At 50.7% G+C, this 20,191-nt stretch overlaps 1 protein-coding gene across 1 annotated transcript in view; it reads right to left on the reverse strand.

Annotated features, from left to right (window-relative positions):
• The window catches only part of FAM189A1 (family with sequence similarity 189 member A1), a 187,699-nt gene that overhangs the window by 104,962 nt on the left and 62,546 nt on the right, over positions 1 to 20,191 (reverse strand). Inside the window, exon 2 of the mRNA XM_036012942.1 lies at positions 626 to 682. Within this exon, the coding sequence (XP_035868835.1) occupies positions 626 to 682 (57 nt within the window). The remainder of the gene's footprint in view (positions 1 to 625; positions 683 to 20,191) is intronic.

Here is a 20,191-nt window from a genome sequence, read left to right on the forward strand (position 1 = left end):
ACCGACGCGGACACATAAATATATTAATGCAGACGCCGAGGAGGACACGCGGGTGAATCTACAGGCACGCGCCCGCCCGGGGTGCTGCTGGGAGGGAGCAGCCACATCCTCTGCCCAGGCCTCCCCAGCGTGAGGCCCGAGCAGGATGAGATAACCCATCCTCAGCGAAGGCACTGCTTTCCTCACCCCAGTAAACGCCACCCGCACCGAGCGGCACAGTCTCCAAAACACACACAAAGCTGACATCTCTTGACCTCTGTTCAGACACGTCCTGTGTGTGATCACCCGCAAGCGTATGTAGGTGCACGAATGTGTTCACGCATCTAGATGAATCGCTTGCATGTGCACCTATTAAAAGGCCTGTGTTCGCGGCACGTCCTCGTCCGAGGGCCCCCAGACGGGACAAATGGAAAGAAGGAGGCACACAAGGCCTTAGGCAAACCCCCAAGAGTCCCTCTGGGAAGTGGAACAGGCTTGGGGCTCATCCCTGATGGCACTTCCAGAGAGGCCCACTTTCCCCATCGTGCGGAGAAGCCGGGGTGCTCTGCCTTCGTCTCCACTGTGCTTCCCTCTGCAGCCAGAGCCCCATCCCAGGCAGCTGCAGAGGAGACCGGGTGCGACTTACCACGAGGGAGAGGGGTCTCTTCCAGGAGACGACACCAATGAGTCCAGACAGCAGCACCTGGAACGACAAACGGTAAGGGAAGGTGAGATGCCCAGAAGCCTTTGGCGACCAATCAAAACAGGATTGCTGCCAGGCCTCGGCACCCACACCTGAGCAGGTGATGAGGAGGAGCACAGGCCACCCCGATGCCCTCAGCCTGCAGCTCCCCAGGCTCCTTCGAGGTGAGTGCTCGGGCCCACACGCCCCTGTGCCACCAGGCCCTTACGCCACTCTGGCCCTGGAAGTTATCTGGCTGAATGATCTCAAAGTCACAGACAGCAGAGATATTCCCACCCACAGGTCACTGAGCCACCTGCCTTCTCTGCAGGGATGGGGACACAGGAGGCCCCCCTAGCCAGCCCACTAACACCTCCTGAGGTCATTCTCCAGCTCGCAGGCCAAACACGCACCTGCTCTCACCCTCCCCAACCTGGCCTCCCTCTCACCAGCTCTTCCTTCCACCCACAGCAGCCCCCTCCTCCTGGTCACTAGAACCCTGGGGACGGTCCCCTCGCCCTCACCCGACATCCCATCAGGCACCGTGCAGAGGAGGAGGAATAGGCCGTGGCTCCCCCCGCTGCAGGGCAATATTCCAGGAGGCCCTATCGTAAAGAACATCCTGGTGTTTTCAAGTGGGGTCTCCCCTGAACATAAATCACTCGGCTTTCCGTGGTGGATGCAGGCCAGTGGGTCGGGGACCAAACTTGAGGGACTTGGACACGTTTCCCTGGGAGGCCTGATGGACTCACCCCAGACCTGAAGGGAGCACATGCCACTGAACTGGCCCGCGAGGGCCCTTGGTGACAGACGCCACTCACCCTCAAACACGTCCACATGGACCCGTCGCCCCTGCCCCACCCAGCACTGCGCTGGTCTCCAAGGCTCCCCGGAAGCTCTGGACGATCTCTTATACCTTCACACCAAGGGCTTTCGAACCTAACTCACACAAAAGTGAAACAAAACAGAAACGGAAGAACCGAAGAGAGCTCAGCAGGGCTCCTTCCCCTCCAAGCACGCACACACGCATCCTTCCTCCACTGCACACGGACGTCCAAATGCAGTTGTCGCTGACACAAGGCACCTACGACCATCTTGCCCACCTCCCAAATCTCTTGCCATGGTGCCACGCCCCCTTGTATATTTCAGCTCCACCCCCCCCACCTCAGGGAAGTCAGTCCGTGTGTCTCTGAGCCAAGTCTCACTTGCTCTTCTTCTTCGATGCCCTTAAAACCTCTCTTCCCTTCTGTACCTCACACTTGACCTTCAGAAGAGATTCAATTATCATTTCTGCCCTGGAGACGCTGCTCGGCCTCTAGCTGTCTCTCATGTTGGCCACTTCCAAGTTTAGGAACTCAACTCTCCAGCCCCCACCCTTCTCCTGGCGAACTCCAAATTTCTGCCCATGACACCATCCTGCTCCGAGCTCCCCGTCCAGGCCAATGGGCCAGTCGTGGGTGAAACTGGCTCAGGCCTTCTCAGCATCTCTCCACGTGCCTGTTCCTCTCCATCCCCTCGGCCGAGCCAGGGCCCTCGCCTGCTCCCTCACCTCTGTCCCACCGTGGAAGGCGTCCTGGACACGCCAGCAGCCGAATCTCAGCTCCCCGGACTGACCACCTGGGCCCGCAAGAATTCAGCCCCCGACTTCCCACCAGCACCTCCCTAAACAATACTCCAGTGCATCCAGGCCACTTGGGGCAGCTGGGGTGACCTTGACCATGGAGAAGACCTGCATGAAAACCACTGCCTTTGTCCCTTAGAAGGCATCGAACTCCTGGAGGCTGTCTGTGCTCAGCATACCCCTTCCTGAATATCTCAGCATCCCGTCCTGGTACCCCAGCCCTCCTCCTTTCTCTCCCCTCAGACTAATGGCCCTGGCTCTGACGCCTCCATGTCCCCAGGAAAAGTCCTCCAAGGAGTGTCCTTTATGCTCCTTGCACACCAACACCGGCCTCGCTCAGACTGAGCCGGGGCGGACGGTGGGAAGGAAGACCTCCCAGGAAATGTCCATGCGCTGCCGTCTGCTTCTCCATGTCTAGCGCATGAAATGTGACCTTCTCTTCCAGACCCCTCGCTCACGAAGGGCCTGAGAGTGCGAGAATGCCCGGGGCCCCACCAAGTCCCTAAGCCGCCACCAGACCCCTGAAGCCACCTTCCGTGAGTTCACTCAGAACTCCGTGATCTCTCCTAAACTGAAGTTTATGAAACTATCAAAACTCCACAATGGCCCAGGCGCTTGTAACAGGGATGTCATTAGAAACCCACAAACCTCCAAAGAGCCGGCATTTTCTAAACGCGAAGGACGTTAATGTCACCGATTTTAGGCTGCGGGTCCGAATCCTTGACTTTCCCCGCCTTCACGACGAAGTCATTATTCAAGGAACCAACCCCCTGAAATCATGTTACTTCCAAGCAACGCGGGTGATTTGCCCGTTGAAGACAAGTGACACGTTTAAATATCAATAACTGTCATTGGCATTGCATCCAATCCCCTACACAAAGACACAGAAGCCCATCAAACTCAATGTGGCCTGCAGGTTCTCAGGTGACCCCTGACGACCCATGGCCTTGTACAAAGCCCCCCCCCCCTTCAGTGTGCATACGACGGGCTCCCTAGTGACACCTTCAAATGGCGCTGGCCCGCCAATGCCTTGAACGCAACCTTGTGAGACTCTAGCCAGTCGACCCCAATAAGCCACGTCCCCGACCCGAGAAAACCGCAAAATAATAGACGGGTGTTGTGTTAGGCTGTCAAGCTTGTGGCCGTTGCTACACTTTGATGAAAACGCATGGCTGTGGAATGGACCAATGCCTGCGTGCTTCCCAAACCCACCTGTTGGAGCCCTGACTCCGCCCCCTAGCCCACGTGACCGCATTGGGAGATGGGCGGTAAACTGGGATGGGAGGCGGGGCCATCACGAAGGGGTTGGCGGCCTTGCGGGAAGAGAAAGAGGAGGTGATCTTTGTCTCTGGCAACACACACCCTGTGGACGGGCCACGGGAGGACATGGCAAGGAGGTGACCGTCTGCACACCAGGAAGACGCCCTCCCCGAACAGGACCGAGGCCGCGCCCTGGCCTCAGCCTTCCAGCCTCCAGGACTGTGAGCAGAAACGCTGCTGTTTAAGCCGCCCAGGCGGTGATGCGCAGTCAGGGCAGCCCAAGAGGAGGAACCCACCGATGCATCCAGAACGGAACCCTAGCTTGCTGGCCCCAGAGATCCTCTCCTTCCCCGTGTCTGCCCGGACTTCCCCACCCCTCCGACCTAGTAACACCGGCACGGCTCTGAGTACAGAAATCCTTTTCAAAGCCCAGAGGCTGGTGCGCCTCCCCCGGGAGGACCCCGGCCCGATCCTGGCAACTAAGGGGAGCAGCGTGTGCCCTGCTCTGAAACGACCAGGTCTTAGTTTGTGCTATTTCTGCTCCAGTCCAGTGGCCAGGCCAGCCAGGATTTGCGGCCTGTGCTGACTTCTCGGCCATCCCACGGGTTCACCCTGGTCCCCACCTGCGAGGAGCCGAGAAATGGCCACACCCCACAAAACCTTTCTCCCGTTCCGTCTGCCAGGTCCGTTACTCAAAGTCCGCAGTTTGCAGAGAACTCGAGGAAACGGAAGGCAGTCGGAGAAGAGAAACATACAATGAAGTGGCTGGGGAAGAACAGCCAGAAAGAGCGGAAAAGGCTGACAGATGCTCGGAGGGAGGAGGCATCACTTTTCAAGCACCTGCGAGCTGTCCTGGGGGCAGCCGACTCACTGCTTTCTCCACTTGTCATCCGGCCTTAACAGAGACAGGAGGTGAAATTAGAAGTGAGGAAAGACTTCCCGCTCTGGCGGCTGATGCAGGGGGACCAGAGACGGCCGGGAAGCAGTGGCCTCTGTGGAGCCACAGGGCTGCCCTTTTCGGGGGTGCTGCTGGACACAGAGGCCTGAAACACATCAGCTCTTCGAACCTTCTCCTCTCCAACTAGAAAGTTCTTTCGCTGCCCCACGTCAAGAGTTTCCTTCAGCTCAGAGGCACTGTTTCAAGCAGGGAACCGTGTCCTTCAGAATGCAGGCTTGAGCGCGCTAATGACATTGCAGAGTTCCAGAAACATCTGGCAGGCGTGCCCGGTGGCTACAGGGGGAGCCGCTTGCCACCGAGAAGCCAGCATCTGGGGAAGGAATTACGGGTGCAAACATGCAGCAAAGAATAGTCTGAGCTTCCCGGATGAAAGAGTGTGGATCATCAGCCTGTGTCTCCCGAAAGCCTCTCACCCTGCAGACCTGCCCGTGTGCTCAATTCTTTGTCCCGTTTCAAGGAGTGGGCGACCCTCCTCCTTTATCCTGCATCGAATGTGTTTTCTCTCCATGTGTGGTTTTCTTTGTCCGGGGCTCCCTGGGGACCACGGCAGGGCTCACTCAGGCACTCGGGCCCTCCGTCCTCGGTGGCCTCGTTGGCTGCGCGCTGGGACACGCACAGCTCTGTGTGCCCACCTCCTTCCATCAGAACCATTCCCCGTGTGCCCCATGCCCTCCCAGTCGCTCAGGGCCAGCCTGGGGATCTGACGTCCTCCGAGAGGGGTTCCATCACAGGCTGTGCTCCCTCCTCAACCTCGGCACCTCCACCAGGACGGGCACCTGCCTTCTCAGCCTGCTCCCTCCGTGGGAGAAAAAGACCTCAATCGCTTCCGCATGCGTCGTCCAGGAACTAGACATCGGTGACAGAGACAGCCCCACAAGAGGCAGCAAAATTACTGAAATGTAAAATGTTTAGAAACACAGTTGACCCTGGAAGAACCCGGGTTTGAACTGTGTGGGTCCACTTATACGCTGGGTTTTTTCCAATAAACACTGTAAAAGTATTTTTTCTTCCTTACAATTTTCTTTTTCATCCTCACACAAGGACATGCTTATTGATTTTTGAAAAAGGGGAAGGGAGGGAGAGAGAAAACCATCAGTCAGTCACCTCTCACATGCACACTGACTGGGGACCGAACCTACAACCTATGTATGTGCTTTGACCGGGAATCGAACCTGCGACCTTTCAGTTTATAGGAGGACAGTCGACACAACTGAATCACACGGGCCAGGGCTGGTTTTTTAAATATTTTGACAAAATTCAGACTCTATTTTTTATGAAGAAAGAGCTCTCCATTTAACAGCACAAGGCAAAGATGATTATGACCACCCCTATTTAAAATTCCTCTGAAAACACTAGTGTGGGATGCAGAAGAAAGAGATGTCCCCACCACAGTCCCCACCCCAGTCCCTACCCTGTGTACATCCCCTGCAGAATCCCCGCCCCTCGAGTGTGGGCAGGGCTATGATGGATTTCAGTCCTGTGGTTCCCTCACGCTAAACGGTGAAGGTGAAGGGATGTTGCAGCTGTACCTAAGCCTCAAGTAGGTTTGTTTTCTGAGTTCATCCGAAGGATGATTCTCTTGCCCTATCTGCTGTGGCTCAGCTGGATGGACATCACCCTGCAAACAGGAAGGTCACGGGTTCAATTCCTGGTTAGCGTACATGCCTGGGTTACAGGCTTGGTCCCACATTGAGGCTCATACAACAGGCAACCAATAGATGTTTCTTTCCCTCTCTTTCTCCTTCTCTTTCCCTCTCTCAGAATCAATAAAGGAAAAAAATTACTAAAAGAAAAGGACAATTCTCCCATGTGGGCCTGGCCTCACTGGAGGAGCCCATTGGGTCTGGGCCCTTCCTTAAGTCAAAACCTTGAAGCCCAAGGAAGACAGTGCTGCAGACCTTGAAGGAGTAAGGTGCTGTGGTGTGAGAGAGTCTGTGGGCGCTGAGAGCTTCTCCGTAAAACAGGGACCTCAGCCGTATGACGACACCAATGCGCACCCCCACAGCCTGAGGGACCGTGGAAGCAGATCTTTCTCCTCTGCAGGAGGGAACAGCCCCCCCGCCCCCCACCCCCGTGATTGCAGCCTTTACGCCCAGAGCAGAGGACTGAGCTCACACATTCTGGTCTCCTGACCGGCGGAAACTGTGAGACAATAAATCTGCCATATTAAGCCTCTCTGCTCTGCAGTTTATTATGTGGCAACAGAAAACCATCACAGCTGGCTAATCAAATTAAACAAGATAAACAAAGGCATGTTTTCAGGATTGGAAAGAGCGGGCAAAGGTTATTGCCGCTGGAAAGTGATGCAATTATCAAAACTAGAAAACTCCAGGAAATTAGAGGAAAAGAATAAGTCATAAGGGAATTCGGTGTATCACCTGGCTACACGATACACATGTTCAAAAATTGTAACAGCAGTGGCATTCATTGAGCACCAAGGGTATGCCGGACACTTGGCTAAGGTTTTACACTTTAACCCTGGATAAACCCTCAATCTTGACAACCGTCAGAGGCCTGTGTGATCTGGGGGCCCCTGCACAGATGACAAATTGAGGCACAAAGGGCTGCAGTGGCTCGCCCACATCCCCTGCGAGCCGAGACTGGTTAGAAGAAGGAAGAAAATTAACGACCCCACTGACAACACCAAGCAAAAAGCAGAATGTCTTAGAACAGACAAGACGCAGAAGAGCAATATCAAGAAAATCTTAAGCATCTAGTGTAACAGATGTCATTATTAGATGCAAAAGAATTCTCTTTTTTAAATAGAAGGACCAAATTACTTTTAAAAGGGTAACTTTCTGTGCTCTTCATCTTTAATCTATTAAACGTGCTATGCTAATGCACTATGTGTGTATGATGTCGGGAATGACTTTGAACTCTGCAAACCGTCTGAACCGGTAGTGCCACAGTTGCTGAGAAGTCCAGCTCTCCATCAACGTGTCCTGTATAATTCTGAACCTGGGAAAGGACCTGGGTGGGTGTGCAACTCGAGGGAACTGCTCACGTTGGTCGGGCCCCTCCCAATGGCTGCCGTGAAGTCACGTGACGGGAGGTTCCACACCGCGGGGGAACGCTGTTCAGGCTGCACAAAAGGAAGAGAAGCAGCACAGGAAAAGCAGGCCGCAGCGGGGGTAACTCCCCTTGTGTTGAGTGAGCAACACAAATGCCAGCACAGAGGTGCATCAGGGAACCAGCACCGAAGCCCAAAGGGGATGATTACCTCTGGAGACTGGCATTCTGATTTCCAACTTGTACTTTTTTAATAAATTTTTTGTTGATTTTGGAGAGAGAAAGGAAAGGAGGCAGGGGTTGAGAAAGAGGGAGACAGAGAGATTAATCTGTTGTTCCACTCATGAACACATTCATTGGTTGATTGCTATATGTGCCCTGACCAGGGATTGAACCCACAACCTTGGCACATTGGGATGACACTCTAACCAGCTGAGCAACCCAGCCAAGGCTCCTCCTTGTACTTTTCCATTTCCCATGTTTTGCACAGAGAAGAGAAAACCTGTGGTTAAAACTCCAGCCCAGGAAAACAGGATCTGCCTTCTGAGGGGCCAGCATCTACATGTCAGTGGGAGAGGACTCCCTGCCACGGGAGGGAGAGGAGCTGGGGCCGGCCAGTCCCCACCTTGCCCTGGAGGGCGCATGGCTGCAGAACTGAGGTCACGGCTTCTGCAGGCCTGTGGCTGCCTGGCTGAGGGAGCAGGCAAGAAACACCAGAATCCCACACAGTGACGGGGCCCAAGGTATAGGTGGCCTGGTCTGCCCAGAAAGGTGCCGGCCAGGTGGCCCTGGTCAATTCCACAGGGGCTGCTGCTTCTGGCTGGAGAACAGTGAGGATGTAAGACATACACGCACGATTCAAAGCTGAAGTCCAGCCGACACCCACACATACGCACGAGCCTTCTGCCTGCTCCTCCTCTCCAGCCGCACGGGACAGGAAGCATCGAGCAGGCAGGTGTATCGCCCAGTCCAGGGAGGAAATGGTCCATAAACCACCGGCACGCCATTTTGATTCTCTCTTTTTTTTAGAAGTCTCCTCTTGGCACAATAAAAACAATGTATTTGTTGACACAGTACATTAATTCCATTAAAAGCACGTTAAGTGTAATGAAAAGCTATCAGAGAATAATTACGCCTGCGAATTCGCAGACCCGCATCAACTTTTAAATCCGCTGGAATTGCAATGGGAAGTGTACCTGTCAGGTAGACAAATGGCTCCTCCACTTCCAAATGATTATGAATAAAAGCCCATTGCACTCCTGTGATAAACCACACATTACTTATGCAAACTGTGTTCTTTAAAGGTGCCTTTGCCTGGGTTTTCCTGCAGCCTTTCTTGGAATTCCTGCCCTGAATTCACCAATATTCACAGTTACCCTTGGAGCGCCCTCTGCAGTCCAGACCTGGCCACTGCAGCCCACAGGCTGCCTTCCTCCTTGCCTGGTCCTTGAACTCAGCCATCCAGAGGGCCTCAGCATCCCACTCCTGGCTCTCCAGAACACCCTCCTGCCTTGGCTGCCCCCACCTGACCTCTGCAACTGCCCCTTAGCAGGAGCTCCCTCACCCCCCACCCCAAAGTCCCATCCCTTCCCCTCCCCCTCCACACACCATCTGCCTTAGGGGAGCTGGTTTCCTCCCGCCTGTCCATCCTTCAGTCTGCCCATCCTTCCGTCTGCATCTAAACCCCTCATCCCGGCCCTAGTGGAGACCTACAGGGAGCCTCGTCAGCAGGTCTGATTCCAATACGCACAACGGTGCTGCCACATCCCCTCGGCCAACCAGGATCCATCAGAGGCCCGCTGTTCCCACAGGTGTACTCATCAGACACCCAGAGCCCACCCTACCCTCCCTGACCCTGAGTCACTCTCAAATCCCACCTAAGGCAGGGGCATCCTACTGCCCAGCTCACATGGGGCCTTGTCCCCAGTCCCGAGCTTCCCCCCCCACCCCCGCTCCTCCCTGGCACCTCTCACCTACAGCAGGTGTCTGTCTGTACCTCTAACCTCACACCGCAGAATCACCTCGTTAAAATGCAAATCTGACCACATCACTCCCCCCACCCCACATTCTTCCCTTCTGCGCTTTCTTCTGCCCTGAGGGTAAGCCTCAAGTCTTTCAGGATCAGAGTGTCCCTGCCCACCTGTCCCCCTTCATCCAAGCCCAGCCATTGCCACTGCGGTGAGTCAGCTCCATCTCCCCTCCTCTTCATGGCTAATCACCCGGAAGCTCGGCCTCTAGGAGCTCCAGGACTCCAGGGTGAGGCTCTCAGGGCCCAGGCCCCTGCCTGTCTGCCCGCCACATGTCTTTCTCCCGCGGGTAGCCCTCACACTGACCGGGGGCCCAGGCCGCAGTGAGTTAACAAGTGATGTCGCCCGAAGGTCCAGGCGCAGCCGGACCAGCAGCCTGCTGCCCGCACGCACGCCCAGCTCTGCAGCCCCTCGGGGGCGGCCCGGCCAGGGGGTCAGCGTCCTGACTCTTTCCCCTTTCCTGTGTCACCAAAGCCATGCCAGTCCAATGCGTAAAAAAACCAGGAAAGTCAGAGAAGCCAAAGGAAGAAAATGAAACCACCCACTTTTCGCTACCTCTCCGATTTCTCTGTCTTAGATTGGATGGTGCCGGATTCTGTTTAAATAGGCGCCTCTAAAAATGGAGTCCCAGTGCTCTCCCTAGCCTGCCCTACACTGTGATGTCGCCTACTGTGACATCAAGCCCTGTAAGTGTCCATCACATCACTTTAAGGGCTGAGTGGCATCCCATTCATAAACTCGCCTTCACTGGTTTAAAGAGTCAGCAGCTGTTACTCTATAAGCCTTTGAAACCACGAACGTTAGAAGCAAAACATTTTCGAACAAGCGTATCCATGTACGAATACTTAATTTTTCCGACCTAAGCGATTCTTTTACATAATCTGACAAGCCGTTCTATTCCCTAGAGAGGCTGTCGGCTATAATTGTGGTTGTTTCTTCTAGTATTTACTTTCAAACTCAACTTGATGTTCCGACTGCTCCCGATGACAGCTGAGGATTTTCACTTCCCCGGCAGACCCCACCCCCACACCGGGCAGAGCCAAAGCCGCTCCGTTTCAAACCCCGCCCCCACACCGGAAAGCACCAACGCCGCAGCTTCTCACCCTTTCCCAAATCCCGGCAGTGTGGTTCTGCTATTTCAGCACCAAGGTCTGCACGGTGACGACCGCGTAAATTCTATCCAGAACAGAGCCACGCGGAGTGTTAGGATTACAGTGCCTTTAAAAATCACAGACAATATGTAACTGCCACTCACGTCCCCCGTCTCTCGAGTCTTCTGTGTCTTTGTTGTAAACTCACCCCGAGTCTTCTACACACCTGAGCCTCCTCCCACTGCGTCTGAGCAGTTTAAAGCCTCCCGTCTACTTCGGTTCTCTTGCATGTGTCCGCCACCGGCTCCTCTTCACCGGGCCACGCCCACGGCCTGGGCCACCGCGGCTTCCAGAAACTCCCCTCCACCCTGGACTCCCTTCCTCTGTCCCCTGAGTGGAACCACTGTGGTATTGTTGTTGTTTTGCTTTGTTTTTGTTTTTGTTTTTGTTTTTTGCTCCCATGTCTCTCTGGCTCCTTTTTCTCACAAATGTACTAGCAGACCATCCAGTAACTTTCAGAGAAAGGGCTCCTAGCAGGTAGAACTTTTGGGACTCTGCATGGCTGATATACAGGGGCAGAATTTCAAGGTTGTATCGAAAATGAATTCCCCTCCAGACTTTGTTAATGTGTCTGGTCTTCACAGCCTCTTCTTGAATCTATTATTTCAACATAGCTTCACGCCCACGCTCCCAGGCCAGCTCAGAGCTTCTCAAAGGCATTTACGTGGGGGAGCAGGTTCTTGTTCAAGCGGCATCTCTCGCCTACCCTGCTATCCGTTTCTCTGGATTTTGTCATTTAAATCCCTACACAAGCAGCTACGATTTCCAAAATACACCGCGCCCAGGCTCACCCATCACAGCCCCTACAGGTAGTGCTTGCCTACAAGCCATCTCCCCGCCTCTCCCCACCAGATTTGGTCTCAGCCTTTAAAACTTTGCCTAGACTTCCTGAAACGGTGTTGAAGGGCACCTGGTTAGCTTCATGGAATACAACTCAGGAGACAACTCGCAGCGTAAACTCGCAGGACGAGTATCTCCTTAGGCATCGGCAGCAAGGTGCACACTGTCTCCCCTTCCTCCAGACACAGAAACCAGGTCTCCGAGACGGGAACCAATCTGTTCAAGGAAGCGCCTCTTGTCCATTGTAGAGTCGACACTGGAAGCCTAACCGATTCCATGGAAGACTCAACACTGATAAACTGACAGGCTATATACCATAGAATCAAATGCACACTGAAGGGTCCTGGCCAGTGTGGCTCAGTGGGTTGGGCGTCGTCCTGCAAAGCAAAAGGTTGCCAGTTCGATTCCCAGTCGGGACCCATGCCTGGGTTGCATGTTTGGTCCCCAGTCGGGGTACATACAAGAAGCAACCAATGTATCTCACATTGATGTTTCTCTCCCTCTCTTTGACTTTCCCTTTCACTCTCTCTAAAAAATAAATAAAATCTTTAATTTGTGATTTTTAAAAAGCTTTTATTAGCCCTGGCTGGCGTAGCTCAGTGGATTGAGCGCAGGCTGGGAAACAAAGTGTCCCAGGTTCGATACCCAGCCAGGGTACATTCCTGGGTTGCAGGCCAGAACCCCCAGCAACCGCACATTGATGTTTCCCTCTCTCTCTCTCTCTCTCTCTCTCTCCCCCCTCCCTTCCATCTCTAAAAATAAATAAATAAAATCTTTTAAAAATCAGTCTAAAAAAAAGTAACACATTAAAAAAAAGCTTTTATTTATTTATTTTTAGACAGAGGGGAAGGGAGGGAGGGAAACAACAATGTGTGGTTGCCTCTTGTGCGCCCCCTGCTGGGGACCTGGCCCGCAACCCAGGCATGTGCCCTGGCTGGGAATCAAACTCGTGACCCTTTGGTTTGCACACCAGCACTCAACCACTGAGCCACACCAACCAGGGCTGAAAAATAAATAAAATCTTAAATAAAAATCCACACTGAAGATTGTTGTAAGTCTCCAGGCCCACATGCAGTAAGCTGAGTTAAAAAAAGAAACTTTTATGTGGGTAAAATATATAAGTAGTGTGTATTATCTTGCAAATAGAATTCAAACGTATTTTCCACATAAATCATCTCAAATCAAGATTTGATTTTCCCTAATAGCTGTGGTCTGAAAAGAATACTTTTGAACAGGAGCAAAAAGACACGTGCATTCACGGCTTCTTTAATTACATTTTCCGCAAAAATCTGCAGTTCTATTTTTAATATTTGATTACCCCATCAATAGAGCTACGTTCCACAAAAGCAATTACGTTTTGCTCAGCAAAAAACCAGAATGGAATAGTATGTGGCATACTAACAGCTGTAAGAATAGAGGCCATTTAGAACACTTTCGAGTAATGATTCAGACAACAGAGTCGGCATTTTCGGCAAACACTCTTTAAAGACATACCATCGCGGAGTCTGCTGCAAGGTTTATGTGATGCAGTACACAAACTAAAAACGCACAGGGAGCCCAGTATTTTATCAAAACATTAACGACAGGGTTCTGATCACACACTCCCATTCACCAGCTCGCTCCACGGCTGGAGCGGCATTGAACTTAATGTGCTTTCCTTTTCCTGAAGGGCTCTTGTCCCAACATCTACAGAGCAGTCAAGTGGAATCACTGAAATAGCACGGAAAAGGCACCCAGGTGGCAGCCTGCTGCTGTGACCCGGAGAGGCGACGCTCATCTGCTACATCACCACTCCCAGTCAAGTACATGTGAGACCCCAGGACCTTCCTTGATGCCGCTCTCCAGGCACCGTGACTTAGAACTTGTGTTGGCATGCCGTAGCTGCCCTGTGGGAAGGCCCCATACAGACGGGCTAGAGAAGATAGGGATGCAATCATGCTTGATTTCTGCTTCTAAAAGGCGGTTTATGGTTGTCCAGGGCTTCCACTTCCAGGCAGGATGAAGTAGCTAGCAGCACACCAGTGTTCTCATCAAGAACAACACAGCCTTGACCGGGTGGCTCAGTTGGTAGGAGCATCATCCCGTACACTTAAAAGTCACGGGTTCGATTCCCAGTCAAGGCACATTCCTGGGTTGTGGGTCCGGGCATGTACAGCAGGCAACTCATCGATGTTTCTCCCTCACCTTGATATTTCTTTTTCTTTCATCCCTTTCCCCTCTCTCTAAAATCAACAAAAACATATCCTTGGGTGGAAATTAAGAAAAGAAAGAGACAACCCAGAAGCCAGTACAGAGAGACCATCTTTTACTATTTAAAGAACAATCGAGAAGGGGGTGGGGCTAAAGTCCACTTACCCTGGCAGAATTACGTAGGTTTGTTCCCTGAAAAGGTTAAAACGCAAGGTCTGTGGTGTGGGGACCGGCTAGCAACAGGCCACACTACGCAGTGTAAGCCGAGAAAGCGCCTGTTGAAGCCACGCCCTCTGCCCCTGTGGCATCATTTTGGAAACAACTAACGTAAGATATGTGCCACTAAAACAAGGGAGCAAAGCCAGAAAGAGGAAAACCTGAAATCCAGAAAACGGGCAAACACAATTCCAAAGAAGATGGCAAAGGAAGCTTCCAGGACGACAGCTGTGTAACAGGCCTAGAGAGTCACCAACTCAAGGGAAGGGAATGAGGTGTCCTAGAGGACAAAGGGAACAGAGACATACCTGCTGAACCTGACTTTGTGCAAAACTGTACTGAGAGGCTACAGCCAGGAGCGGTATTGAATGGCTAACCACATGAAAAAGCAAGGCAAGTATCCACTCCAGGAAAACGAAAAGTAAGTTAGGCAGCAACCACAACATGCCACATAGTTCTTCCACAGTCATATTTGCATCCACGTGGGAGCGTAAACCCAAATACTAATTTAACTGAACTAGTAATACACTCTGTGTGGGGAGTGAAGAAAAGGGAAAGAGAGAAGACAGTGAAGTGAAAAGGTAAGTCCTTGTTGCCCTAAGAAGTCGCCTAAAATGATGTCTGAAAGTGATAAATGGAAAAGAGGAGGATTCGTACCCAATCAGAAATGTGAAGGTGTGGCAAGGGCCTGGGAAAAAGTACGAGTCAACGGCGTTGCCTCTGGGCCAGCTAGAGCAGGGAACACCTGGGTTTTCCTACTTCTAATTTGACTTTTTTTTAAATCCTCACTTGAGGATATATCCACTGATTTTAGAGAAAGAAGAAGCGGGAGAGGGAGAGACAGAATACGAAACAATGATCGGTTGCCTCCCATATGTTTCCAAATGGGACCAAACCCCAACCTAGGTATGTGCCCCGACTGGGAATCGAACCCACCACCTTTCAGTGTACAGTACAACACTCCAACCAACCCAACTACAGTAGGCAGGGCCCAGGGCCAATGTGACTTTTTTTGTTTGTTTGTTTAAACTATGCCCTTCTTTTATGAGATGACACAAAATTTGAAAAGAGGTATATACATATTTTTTCTTTTTAGTAACATAAAACTTTAAATGTTCAAACCATGTAAGTTAACACCAGCATCTATAATACCCCCTAAATTATGCCCAAATCCCCCAATTTCTCCAGTTTTCATGATACCGCAGAGAAAAGCAAACCTGATTTTTCTTCCCTCGAACACCAAAAGGATTAAGATCAGTTGATTTCCTCAATTATTATATTGTGAGCAATGTACTAAGTTACTGGATAGCAGCCAACACCATTCCAGATGCTGACCATGGCTGGCGTGAAGCCAGGGAAAAGACCTCAAAGTGAGGCCACGCCCACTGAGTGGCACCGAGCAAAGCACCTCCCACCTGGAAGCAGGACCCTCATCAACCTAACCTCTGCTCTCCTGCCTCTCGCTGGGTGTTTACACTCTTGTGACATTCTCAGGGGGGCTGCTAGGGCTGAGCTCAAGCCCCTGAACTACAGAGGGGAAAGAAACGTTCAATTCTTGTCTTTGGAAAGAAGAGGCGGCAGGGTGAGATCCAGGAGTTTAGAGGAAGAAAAGCCAGCAAGTTGGCGCATTATATCAGAGAAAAATAAGAAACTAAGATCCCTGGTGGCTGGAAAGCCGGAGAACTCTAGAGATTTCTAACGTTAAAGTTGGTGGCCCTTGGCGATGCAAGGGAAAGCCACCAGCCACTGCTGTCTCCCCTTACGACACCATTAGTAGATTTGTCTTTTGGATGTTCCCCAAAATATGCCTTCATATGGATAGACAGGGGTGGAGGGAAGGTGACAAGACTCTCAAAGGTTTTTTGAGTCCAAATAGGATTAGACAGGGCAGTGCGGAGACAACCCCCAAGTGTGGGGATTTGAGGGGACAGGCCTCGTCATCTGGGGAAATTAGGAAAAAATACGGAAAAGCTCAGGCCATTTTAGTAGGTCCCAGCCAGTCGTACCAGACCTTGGACGGAAACAGAGCTATGTAATCAAATGAATACTTCGGGGCTAGATGAGTGAGTGTGTCTTAGCATGTTCCCCGTAGGATACTAGTTTCTCAACAAACGCATATAAACAAGGGGTCCAGAGTCAATGGTGTCTGAATGCATGACACCACGCACCTTGCTCATGAAGAGGCGACGTGCACTTCAGAACAGCGAACCCTCTGAGAAGTTCTAGAGGGTTCAAAAATGTGACCTTAGAATCTTTTTTTAATGTAAAATACATATTCAACGGCTCGCAGAAGCAGCCCCTCCCTGCGCACGCCACAGGAAGTTCTGGTGCAGGAAATGACAGTGAGAATTCGCAGAGAGATATAAGGTAGAGTGGATTTTTTTTTTCCAAAATGGAAATAGCTCTGACTATATAAATAATACATATCCATGCTGCTAAAATTAGAGAATATGAAAGATTATAGAAAAGAAAGTGAAATGTACCCACACTACCACGGGCAGACAAAGACCAAAGGCGATATTCTAGTGTGTTTATCCCCAGCTCTTTTCCTATGCATAAAGTTCATATTAAAAAAAAAAAAGACTAGGTTCACGGGAAGGTTTTTCATTTAAAAATGTTTCGTGGACACCTATGGACAGCTATCTTCCAACAGTGGACACTCAGGCTGTCTCTAGATGCTCTTGGTCTCGGAAACCCTAGTAGACGCTGCAGGCAGCCTGGACAATGAGGAACCCACGTGCATTAATAACTGGGGTAACTGCTCCGTGAACTGTCGGTTTACTCGGTCTGCTGTTAGTTAACCACGAGGCAGACCGCAAAGCGGGCCGGTGCCCAACCCGGTGTCTCCGAAGCTCACAGGTGCGGTTCGAGTCCTGTCTTTCCAGCTCGAGCCTTTCTGAGAGCTGTTCTCTGCGGAGTCCCACCAAATCCTTCCCCAGTCCCTCCGTCACTCGTCGTCATCACAAGAATATCATCAGCCCTGGCTGGCGTAGCTCAGTGGATTGAGTGTGGGCTGTGAACCAAAGTGTTGCAGGTTTGATTCCCAGTCAGGGTACATGCCTGGGTTGCAGGCCATGACCCCCAGCAACCGCACATTGATGTGTGTGTGTCTCTCTCTCTTTCTCCTTCCCTTCCCTCTCTAAAACAAATAAATAAATAAAATCTTTAAAAGAATATCATCAAGTCTTGTTCGTGTCTGTGTCTCCAGGTAGCTGCTTGCCAACCAACTCATGTTCTTCCGGTGCAACCGACTCGGTGAAGTCTACGTCCACCATGGAAACCCGTTTAAGGTGTTTCCAAATACCTCTGAGGATGACCACACTTCAATCCGTAGTCTTAAACCCTCTTTATTCTGCTTCGAATTATATTTATAACACATTCTATTTGATCTTATGTTCATAGTCCTCCTCTCTTTTTCTTGGCCCTGTCCATATATATTTATTTCCATATGCCTCGGCCTGTTATTTTAAGCATGTTTTCTTGCTAAGTAGCATCTGACTGACTGCGGCTTTTGTCTCGGTCCGAGAGCACTGTCTTTTAGAATGGGAATGTAAGCAGCTTACTTACATTTATTGGGATGTAGCTAACATATCTGCTGTTTTCCCCTGCTGCCTTGTTTTTATGTTTGCTTACTATATTTTCCTGTCTTTTGTGTTTCTAATTTTCCTGTCTTTTGCTATTTTGGTCAGCTTTTCGACTGGCTCCTTCTTTTCTTTCTCTACTCACTTGAAAATTATATATCTCTTTTCTATACAAACTTTTAAATACCTATTTGGAATGATATACCTAACATGTATAAATCAACAACATATATACCTACAGCCCTGGCTGGTGTGGCTCGGTGGATTGAGCACCTGCCTATGAACCAAAGGGTCGCTGGTTCGATTCCCAGTCAGGGCATAGGCCTGAGTGGCAGGCCAGGTCCCCAGTAGGGGCCACATGAGAGGCAACCACACATTGATGTTTCTCTCCCTCTCTTTCTCCCTCCCTTCCCCCCCCATAAGTAAAGAAGTAAAGAAGTAAAATAACATATATACCTACAGGTTTCACACAAGATGGCAAGATTTTTCTGCTCCACCTTATCTCCCAGATTTTCTTGAAATACCACGTTATCGTCAACTAGTCAAACTTAACTTTACATTTTATTGCTTTGATTGCTTACTGCTGCATTATTTATACCAGTACTCCTCATTTCTTGATTTATTGTTATTGAAAAGGTTTTACATTTGGCTTATGCACGTCAAGTAATTTCTTCTTTCAGAAACGGAATGCAGAGACTTGGAATTATATTTCCAAAGATATCTATTGTTTGCTCAGTTACATGAACAAGCTTAGCAATCCCACATATATAGAAAGCCTAGAGAAATTTACTTCAATACTGTTTTCCTTCTAAAACAAATACATGTTGCCACATTATCTTCTAGCACTTAGTGTTGAGGGTTCTAGTATCAATCAAATCCTTCCGAACGTGGCTTTTTCCTCATTTAAGGCTTATCTGTGACTTTTTCATCACTGACATTCAGAAGATGTACCAGAATCCAGACTAAAATACCCACTATACGTCGACCCCATGCCTTGTGCATACCCTCTCTGTTCCTGGGTTTTTCCCCTATAATTCCCCTTCTCATCCAAAGCTGATCCCGCAGCGAGTCTTCGAATCCTCTCATCCAGCCCCACCCACGGTCGCACATCCACACTGTCTCTCTGCCTCCCCTGCATGTCCCAGTCTCTTCTTCTGCCACGTGACTTCCTCCTGGAACTCACAGAAGCCCTGGATCAGAGTTGTTTTTTTCATTTGGTCCCACTGCTCCGTCTCACTGGGTGCCGTTTGCTCCCATTGCCTTCTGCAGCAACGGGACGCTCACAGACGGGCCCCCTCTCGGGGACCTGGGTCAGACTCTCCGGGGTGGAGGCTCAGGCAGTCTGCCATTCTAGCCCCAGTCCCCATGGTTCCTATGACCAGCGGAGCAGGGGAGTCGTCCATTCTCGCATTCAAAAGTAGCTATAGGATAACGATTTGGGCCTGGAAAGCTTTGAGAATGGAAATATGAGAAGAACGACACTAGCACACGAAATGTGTATATAGATACTTATAAATACACCACAACCCTGGCTGCATAGCTAAATTGGTTAGGGCATCGTCCCAATACACCAAGGTCATGGGTTCGATTCCCAGTCAGGGCAAATACAGCAATCAACCACTGAATGCATCAGTAAGTGGAACAATAAACCAATGTCTGTCTGTCTATCTGTCTGTCCCTCTCCCTCCTTCTCTCTCCCTTCTTCCTTCCCTCCCTCTCTCTCTAAATAAGCAAAAATTATTTTAAAAAATATATACACAAAACAGAAATTTCTAGTTTGCTCTATCACATAGAGCCAAAGAACAAAAAAACCCCGCAGCACTCCTGAAGCATTAAGTTCCGCTCTGCCACCCCTGCTGGAGACCCACATGCCCACAGACTTTGCTCGGTCTTTCCTCATCCACTTCCAACAGACACCAAGTCAAAGCCCTTGTGGTTAATCCTGATCACTCAGTTCTGTTCCACCTCAGTACAGAAGGCTCTGCCTCTGACATATGTTGACTCTTCGGTGCTCAGTGCACGCGGCGTTTTTGAAGGGTTTGTTATTGTTTAGGAATTGAACCGCCAACCTTTTGGTTTGCAGGACATCAGCCAACCCACTGAGCTGCGCCAGTGAGGGCCCGAAGTCCTTGATTGTGGTCCCCAGCGCTCTGCCCTCTGCTTCCCTCCTCCCGCCTCCTTCTCTGACTCCCTGCCTCCTTCTTTTCCATCTGAGAACCTTGCAATGACAGAGCACACCCAGGTCATCCAGGAAGATGGCCCCATCTCAAAATTCTTAGTGTAATTGCACCCACAAAGCGCCTTTGGCTGTGTAAAGTAACACATTCGCAGGGGCCAGGGATTAGGAGGTGGCCATCTCCTAATCTCCAGGGACCTGCACCTTTAACCAGAACCACCAGAAAACCCAGCGACAAATACTGAACTAGACATCACCATGCGGGCACCAGAACGCATTGTCTGCAGCCTCTTTGCGTTGGAAGTGCAAAACCAACACCAAGAATAAGAAATTCATCATCACGTGAGCAGAATACTTTCTGGGTCATTACGATGGTAAAAGTACGGATACGCACCTAACCTACTTATTATATAAATTAACTTTCAAACAGAATATCAAGTGAGAAAACAAACATGTTTAAGGCTCGGTGGAGTAAAATAACAATCAAAGCCAAAACCTGGG

Source organism: Phyllostomus discolor, chromosome 12 (genome assembly GCF_004126475.2).
Source record: "Phyllostomus discolor isolate MPI-MPIP mPhyDis1 chromosome 12, mPhyDis1.pri.v3, whole genome shotgun sequence".
Lineage (NCBI taxonomy): Eukaryota > Metazoa > Chordata > Mammalia > Chiroptera > Phyllostomidae > Phyllostomus > Phyllostomus discolor.